Source organism: Anarrhichthys ocellatus, unplaced genomic scaffold, assembly GCF_004355925.1.
Source record: "Anarrhichthys ocellatus isolate YVR2014 unplaced genomic scaffold, GSC_Weel_1.0 scaffold505, whole genome shotgun sequence".
In the NCBI taxonomy this organism is placed as follows: Eukaryota; Metazoa; Chordata; class Actinopteri; order Perciformes; family Anarhichadidae; genus Anarrhichthys; species Anarrhichthys ocellatus.
In genome coordinates, this window is record NW_022280479.1 from 1 (window position 1) to 8,070 (window position 8,070).

Sequence of the window (8,070 nt, forward strand, 5' to 3'; positions counted from 1 at the left end):
GCGTGCATCACTCACTCACTCAATCAGTCCAGTGAGTGTGCGTGCATGACTCACTCAATCAGTCCAGTGAGTGATGCACTCACTGGACTGAGTGAGTGAGTGAGTGAGTGAGTGACTGTGCCTTAAATGTGTTCCTTTTCTACCCTTGCAGAGTAAGCCGGATCCCTCGGAGCTTGGGAGCCCAAAGACAACTGATGACATAGTGCAGGAAAAAGGAGAGGAGGGCCGAGTAGCACGACGGAGACACAAGACGGAGAGCGTGAAGCAGCAGTGGAGCCAGGAGAAAGCCATGGCTGTGGAGCTGGAGCAGGCCCAGAGGTGGGGTTAACGCCACTGCATTGAACTACTATCAATGTGTGCTAAAACTCCAAAGACCACCAAAATATCACCTCTTCTCTCAGTCAAAAGACTTGCAAAAATGATTTCTAAATGTAATATTTTCTATTTTTGAAAGATAATAGAGGTCTTTCCTTCTTTTGACCTCCAAGTTTGAGTGGGCGGGGCAGTGTACATGTTTAACTGACAGTCACACTACGTCTCCAGGACACATTTAGCAATTAGCTGGTGAACATGGCGGAGCATTCAGCAGCTAAAGAGACGGATATTTATAGATGGTGGAGGAGACCAAAAACAGAGCTAAAGGAGAGGAAATATTGAGATCACACTCATCACTTGGACACAATTTTATGATTCAAAAAAGAGCTAATTGATATATATGTTTTGTTCTATACATAAAGTTTAGAAGATGTGTTGCTTTATTGTACGTCTTTTAAACATCTGGCAAGGGACAACAGACAGAAGTTAGCCAATGCAGGATAACTCATACAGTTGTAGCAGAATACATTATGTGAACACTTGCACATTCCCTGCACGATGTTATGTAAAGCACTACTACTACAGCACCATGGGTAAGCAGACAGTTTCAGCATGAATTTCCTCTAGAGCAGCATCCTAAAATTGATTTGTGAAAGCCAAAAATCTCAGCAGCTGTCGTTGTAAACGATCAACAAGCCTTTAAACCGAGTAGAGCTCCACTCCCTGATGCAGTATCTGTGTTTGTGGCTGTGTAGGAGGCAGGTGTCTCAGCTGGAGGAGGGAGACGTGGGCACTCTGCACCCTGTCTACCAGCTCACCTGCCAGCCGTGGATCACTTTCATGGCTGAACTTGGTAAGTGTTATCTCTTATTTTCTGCCAGAGTGGGTAGAAAATAATTTGACAAAGAACAGCATCTTGTGACAATGAGAGGTTTTCTATTCAGTGAGCTGAAGTGTCTCTCTCTCTCTCTCTGTTTCTCTCTTGGCTGCTGGATAACAGGCTGCCCCTCCATTCAGCAGTGCACGGCTGAAATGGCTTCGCACTTCCTGCTGCCGTCCATCTTGGCAGAGATTGTCAGTTTGGTCAGTTCTCTGGCCAGCGACACGACAGTGAAGGCCTTTGAAAAGACAAGGTGAGGCGTTTGCGCTGGGTATGAAGTTAGTGTGGTGGAGGACTTGCAAAGCTATTGCTAATAATATTTCTCTTTGCAATTTACACTTGAAATGATGAAGGCACTTGCAAATGACAATGTAGTGCAAAATGAACCAAAAGACTGACAATGAGGAAGATCTTGGGTGGATTATGATGAGAATATACAGTACAGTATATGAAACCACGTCTAAATCAAACCCTCTCAACTAAATATAAATGTGGTTTTATTTGAAATCAAACACTATAACTAAGCTTGTGTACGAGAGACTAGATGCTCATCTATAGAGGAAACGTTAAAGTGTTTCTTTGGAATGATGGGAAAAACAAACACTGAATGGAAATGCTAATGACTCTTCTAGACCATAAATAATTCATAATCAGTCACTGATTAGTTGAGGTTACTCTAAAAGAAATTGCTCCCATATTTAAACTGTCGACTGGACTAAAAACAAGTAAAACATGAAGCAAAATAAAATCATAGCTGTCCTATAGAAAAGGAAATGAGGGCGAACTTGTGTTGTGTCCTGCCGTGCTCGGTCGGTCTTCATAGTCACACTTCAACTAAACGTCCAACTGCTTTCACTGCTTACTTGTCAAATGGCATTACATCTGCTTTGGTGTCATCTTGGAATACAGCCGTCGTCATGTTGTTTTTTCCGCAACCAATGAACAGAAGTGACCATGTTTGGATGTGGAGGAGTGACGTAGAGACATCGTATACGGCTCTGGTAGAGGCAGCAACCTGTCAATCACCGTGTAGCCCCGCCCTAAAGCATCCCCTGCTTTATGGTCTGTGTGACTCTAAATGGACCATAATGTACTAAATGAACATCATGCTGTATTGAAGAAGACTTGAAACTAGAGATTGAGACCATAAACTCATGTTTACAGTTTACTGAGGTAATAAATCAAGAGAGAAGTAGTCATTTTCTCATAGACTTCTATACAACCAGAGGAGTCGCCCCCTGGTGGACACTAGAGAGAATGCACGTTTAAGGCACTTTCTCATTGGCTTCACTCTGCAGAACTGAAGGTTGCTGGCTGGTTTGAATGCAAACAATTCAGTCTACAGGGCTTAAACTGAAAACTAACATTTGAAAGACTTTCAGCCATTTCAAGATCTTTTCTTTTTTCAGAATTCTTTTTGTTTTGTTACTGTGGAGCCTAAATGCATAAAACGCCTTCTGGAAATATTTGTCTTCTCATAAATAAGCTGAGTGTATTGTCATGTCTGTAGAAGATGTCAGACTTTAAGTGCATTTCAAGACTTTAAGGTTCCTGTCTGTATTTTTTACATTACAAGAAAAAGGGGAAACTTCCAGCAGTCCTATAGCTTCACGGGTGATTCATCTCAAATACACACATGGGAGTAGATTTTATTTCTGTTTGCATCAGTCCCACAGACCGGATGATAACTTGTTTACTGTGACATTCTTCTTTTGGCATCATTATCTAACTCATTGAACAAGACAATATGAGTTCAATATGACTCCATTTCCCTGCCAGAAAGACGAAGGCAACAAAAAGTTTGGATTGCATGAAGATTTGTCGATGAGCACACAGATGGTGCAGGGGCTGAGATGCAAAGGGTTTTATGCCCGGTTGTTGTAAGTAGTTCCTCCACCTTGTTCTTGCATCCAACCTACACAAGTGCTTGCCTGGTCGGAAGCCAGTGAGGGATCACGTCCTTATAGCTGCACTAGTGTCTCCTACTGGTTGTTTGCGGTAGGGACAGTCCTCCACAGTGCACAACAGAGGGAAGAATACATTCCACATCAGGAGACAACTGAGCGTAGTCACCCGACGTCTCTTCATTCTTACACAGATGTGTCATTTACATTTCAATAATGTCTGTCTCTGTTTCTTTTAGCTGCTCCGCATCTGGAGACATATTTGTTCCGTTCGCTCTCGCCCACAACCTCGGCCAGCCTCCAGATGCCACGAGGAGCTTCATTCTCGTAGGCCGCAACTTTCATCAGTGGCACTGCAGCACAGAGCAAGGTGAGTGAATTTTCAAACAGGTTTTCATGAAACCTCGCGTGCTAAGCCGAACCAACCAAATGGAGTAGTGGTCGACCATGCAGGTCCTGGAAATCGAAATGGCCATTAGAACTGTAACGATAGCATTGGTTATCTCAGCACAGAAACAGTTGGACGATGTAATGGTAGCAGAAGTAGCACGGACTCCCCGGAGTCTCTTGAGGCGTGTTTGTGACCGCTCTCTGCTCCAAACCACAATCTTCTTCTGGGTTTTTGGCAGGCTACTCCTCTCAGGTTTAAAGGGATAGTGTGGAGTTTTTGAAGTGGTGTTGTGTGAGGTGTTTATCCATAGTCGGTGTATTGCGTACAATGAATGGCAGTCGCCACTCCCCCAATTTGAAGAAACAGGCAGGAGAACCAGCATGGGACCAAAGCAATGTACTGCTGTGGACAGGGGCAGCAGCAAAGCCTATTTTAGACACCATTAAAAACAAAATCAATACCAGTCTATATTTAAAACATTTTCACCGCTTTACCTTGCTGCCAGACGACTCTTTCCGACGGGGAACCGAAGCCGTTATCTGTGCGCTTTTCAAAGTCGCAGGACTCCGTTGACAAAAGCAGTAATTCTACCTCGCAGAGCAGATTAGTTTCTGGTGCACCGCCGCCTCAATCAGTGGTTAGTTTGTTTGTCTTATTGTGACTTTCTCGTTTTAAACAGTCAGTTCAGATTCCCCAAAGTCGCACTGTAACACTGTGAGATGAACCAATGGAGGCAGCAGTAGAACAGAAACCCATCTGTTCTGTGAGGTCAAATGAATGTTTCTGTAAATGGAACTGATGATGGATCTAATGGCTTCAGACTTCATTCAATGGAATTACTCTAATAGTAATGAAAAGAAAGGACAACAATCTGCAGTACCTTTAGGCATTTAGGCGATAGTAGTTTAAAATTGATAAAGGTGACAGCGTGTGGCGGTGACCATCCAGAGAAGCTGGTTTTGATGAATGTTTATAAAGGCATATATCAGTGTCTGAAGACTTGAATAAACTACCCGCAGCACGTCGCTAACACCTGTTCTAACCACATCTGTAGCGCAGAGGAAGAGGTCTGAGCGTGACTGTTCCATGTTCAAGCTTTCCTCATGCTCTTCTCGCTGCTGCTCTTTGTTTCTCTGTCTCCATGTCCATGCCAGAAGCTGTCTAACGCCTCTGTTATTTTTGCAAGTGTCTGCTTCCACCCCTTTGTGTTTCGCTGTGTGTTTCACTGTCCATGCCGCCTTCTGTTTGTGCCATCTCTGTTTGCCTACAGAAGACAGTTCAGAGGAGGAAAACACCCCAGGGCTAAATAGGTTCACACGTAAGTTCAGCTTGACGCATTGACACTGATGGGATGTTTGAAATTGCTGTTCTTTTGATAGAAATGTGGTGTTTAATATATAGTTTGGGATTTTCTTTGTTAAATACATGTATTTAACAAACAACGCGGTGTGAAAGTTGACAAAAGGGCAAGTAGCTAAAGTAAGTCAAAGGCACTTGAATTTGCTTTACATCTTTAGATACGGCCTGTTGTTCTTGAGTCAAGAGAATAAAGGGAGGAGATTATCTTCACTTACCCCGATTAAAGGCCGGCACGCTCGCCACATAAAATGACAAACTTATTTCAATAAAATTTATTTTGTAAAGCCCAAAATCACAAGTTTGCCTCAGAGGGCTTAACGATGTGGACGACATACGACATCATCTGTGCTTTGACCCTCACATTGGTACAGCAACAACTCCCCCAATAAAAGGCTTTAACAGCGAGAAGAAGGGAAGAAACCTCAGGGAGAGCAACATAACAGAGCTACAACACATTCAGTCCATATGATACAGATGATTCATATAATGATGGAAGAACCAGCAGCACTGGATATAGTAGAATAATAATGATAATAAAAGCAGTCATAGAAATAGCATTACTTATTATATCAACTGTTGCCAATTTAAATTCATTTCGCAAGGAATTTGATGGCAGGCCAAAAATAATCTTTTGGCTGTTGGTGGACATCCAAAGTTACACTAAAAAAACAAGTCGGTAAGCTGCCTATTAGTTTCTTTAAAACACAACGAAAAGTAAAGGAGAATACCTGAAAGAGATTGTATTTGACATTGTAGTGCAGTCTTAGCGCTGTTCCAATACAGTGATAAATAGCCCCAAAAGTGTGAATAGCTCAGTAGAAAACCAGATGCACGAGTCGGAGACAAGCTGGGTCAGGCAGGCAGAACTAAACGCTGGAAAGTCGAGGCCCGTCTGGCAGGGAATGAGTGGAAATGGGCTGGTATGTATACTGCAGGGGTGGCTGGATCTGAAATGACAGGAGAGTCCATCTGTGGCAGGAAACAAACAGAGCAGACAGGAACACAAACACTGCCTCTGCTTTAAAGACTTGAGAGTTGAATAAATCTTCTAAAAGTTCAAATAGTATCTGACCCATCTCTGGTGATGACATTATCTCATTGTTTCCTTTCTAGTACAATACAATATCCCCAACATATTTACAGACTGGAACCTTAAGAAAATTCCAGAATAAACACTGAGCTGTTTGTTCCAATACGTCAGGCCTTCACTCGTTTGTCAGCCAACCCTTGGAGTCCTCTCAGAGAACTCTGGGTAGTACAGTGCATTTGGCTTCTGGGCTGATAAAGACCCGCTTAGCAGTTCCGCAGTAAATGTGCAAACGAAAACGAATTACGTGTAAAAAAGTTGATCTGAAAGTGATGGTGCGGTTAAGAACAGATGAAAGAATGTCCTGGCATGGAATCTGTGTAAAAGACACGCACGCTGTTGTGCTCTGATTCCTCCTGCTTTCACTCATTCGCTCTCTCTCTCTCCTCTGCCCAGCTCACAAGGGCTTCCAGCGCTTCGAGGCTCTGGAGCAGAGCGACGTGTTCAGTCCAAGCCAGGCTGGGGAAGGACTGGCTCCCCGCCAGAGGTTCCTCTTCATCAGCATCCTGGACAAAAAGGTGACTTGGCACATGTGAAAGTCCCTCAGGCCAAGAGAACATGACAGAGTTGTTACAAATACAAAAGGTCCCAATAGTTTCAGCTGTAAATGCATCTGTGACCACGACATTACAGTTGTACTAAATGTCCGTCTCTGCTCCTCTTGTCTATTTAACGGCTGCTTCATCAAAACAAAAGAAGTCCCACTCATATCCAGTAGTATGTCAGCATGCACATCATTATCTGTCCAGGTTTTGACACATCCGTCTATGAGATTTCCTCCTTTGAACCCAATTGGAGACCACCATAATGAAAGGCACCAGGTGGAAGAGACCCTCTGACCGCTTGTCTTACCTGAGCTTTGAAGATGCAATGTGTAAGATCTGACCACAACTTTTAAACAGAAAAACAGAAAGTTTAAACATTAAAAAATGGACCTTTATCAACACAATGTGAGGAGGATACAGTGTTGACATTGGTGATAGTGAGTCGCTGTAGCCTCCCAGCCCCGGGTGGGATGAAACGAAAATACTAGTTGTTTTCTCGTTTATATAGTGGACAGTATCTCCGCCTGTCACGCGGAAGACCGGGGTTCGATTCCCCGATGGGGAGCTACGTGTTAGATCCAGGGGTTCTCTGGCCCAATACGGGGCAACCTACTGACTCAGCTCTCTATTAAAAGATTGTCGAGCTGGTGTTCTGTCGAGGAAACTCGCCTGGCTTCTGCTAACTACCGTTACTCCTGACGTCTACCCTGCTTCCACTGGTAACGTGCACTCGGCCGAGGGGCCACCCTGGCCGGGCGCTTCTACCTCGTCGCGTCAGTTATGGCAGCTTTCCTCTTTTGGATCCGGGCTCTTGGTAAATTGCCAGGTTAGGTTTTAACGGCTAGGATTATAACTAAAACCGTAAGGGACTGTTAAGTGGACCGGTCACGAGGATAACCATTAAGAACTCTTGTTGTTAACATACAATAGCTTTACCCTTTTACTGCCATGAGGAACTTCTACTACCTCAGCAAATGAATGCTCTTGAGAACTTTACTTTAAATGCAGATTATATATTTATTGCAGGATATATTAGCATGGGCACAGCTACAGCTCTCATAAAATAATACGATACTTGATTCAATCAGGTTACAATTTCTTCACAGGTTATACTCATTAATTTTCGATGCCGAGGCGGCTCGGTGGAGCTGGATTCACGATGTAATAAAAAGTCCTTTTGAGGTTTTCAGGAGCTGAAGGTCCAGCCGAACCTTCGGCTCCTCCTGCGAGGCCAACGAAGTACGTTCAGCTCTCTCTCAGACTCAGTACAAAGTCTTTAGGGCGGCTGCGTCCATCTGTTGTCCGGTTGTTAATGTCAAACAGGGGGGAGAGGAAAATCTCCGTCTTTCAATCTTTGTCCTGGAACGGCTGTCTTCTTTCCGTGAACAGAGACGAAGTCGTCCGATGCGGTTGTTGAGCGAGGTCCAGTGTTTTCCGTGGAGCACACCGTGGAGCACTTGGGTGGTTCCCGCGTTGAATCCTGTCTTGCTATCTGCAAGTCTTCCTTTTTATAATCTTGGAGCTCTCTCTCCTCCCTCTTCCCCAACACTCCCTCCCTCGGCATGTGATTTACATGACATCATTGATTA

At 44.0% G+C, this 8,070-nt stretch overlaps 1 protein-coding gene across 4 annotated transcripts in view; it reads left to right on the top strand.

Moving 5' to 3' along the window:
* Nucleotides 1-36: 36 nt before the first annotated feature.
* The window catches only part of LOC116401527 (KICSTOR complex protein SZT2-like), a 31,740-nt gene continuing 23,706 nt past the window's right edge, over nucleotides 37-8,070 (top strand). For 2 of the 4 annotated variants that reach the window (XM_031879976.1, XM_031879979.1), the window contains exons 1-6: nucleotides 37-318; nucleotides 1,071-1,168; nucleotides 1,316-1,448; nucleotides 3,339-3,469; nucleotides 4,761-4,808; nucleotides 6,333-6,454. In XM_031879976.1, the coding sequence (XP_031735836.1) occupies nucleotides 290-318; nucleotides 1,071-1,168; nucleotides 1,316-1,448; nucleotides 3,339-3,469; nucleotides 4,761-4,808; nucleotides 6,333-6,454 (561 nt within the window). In that variant the 5' untranslated portion in view covers nucleotides 37-289. The remainder of the gene's footprint in view (nucleotides 319-1,070; nucleotides 1,169-1,315; nucleotides 1,449-3,338; nucleotides 3,470-4,760; nucleotides 4,809-6,332; nucleotides 6,455-8,070) is intronic. The other 2 variants (XM_031879977.1, XM_031879978.1) reach the window with 2 other exon arrangements.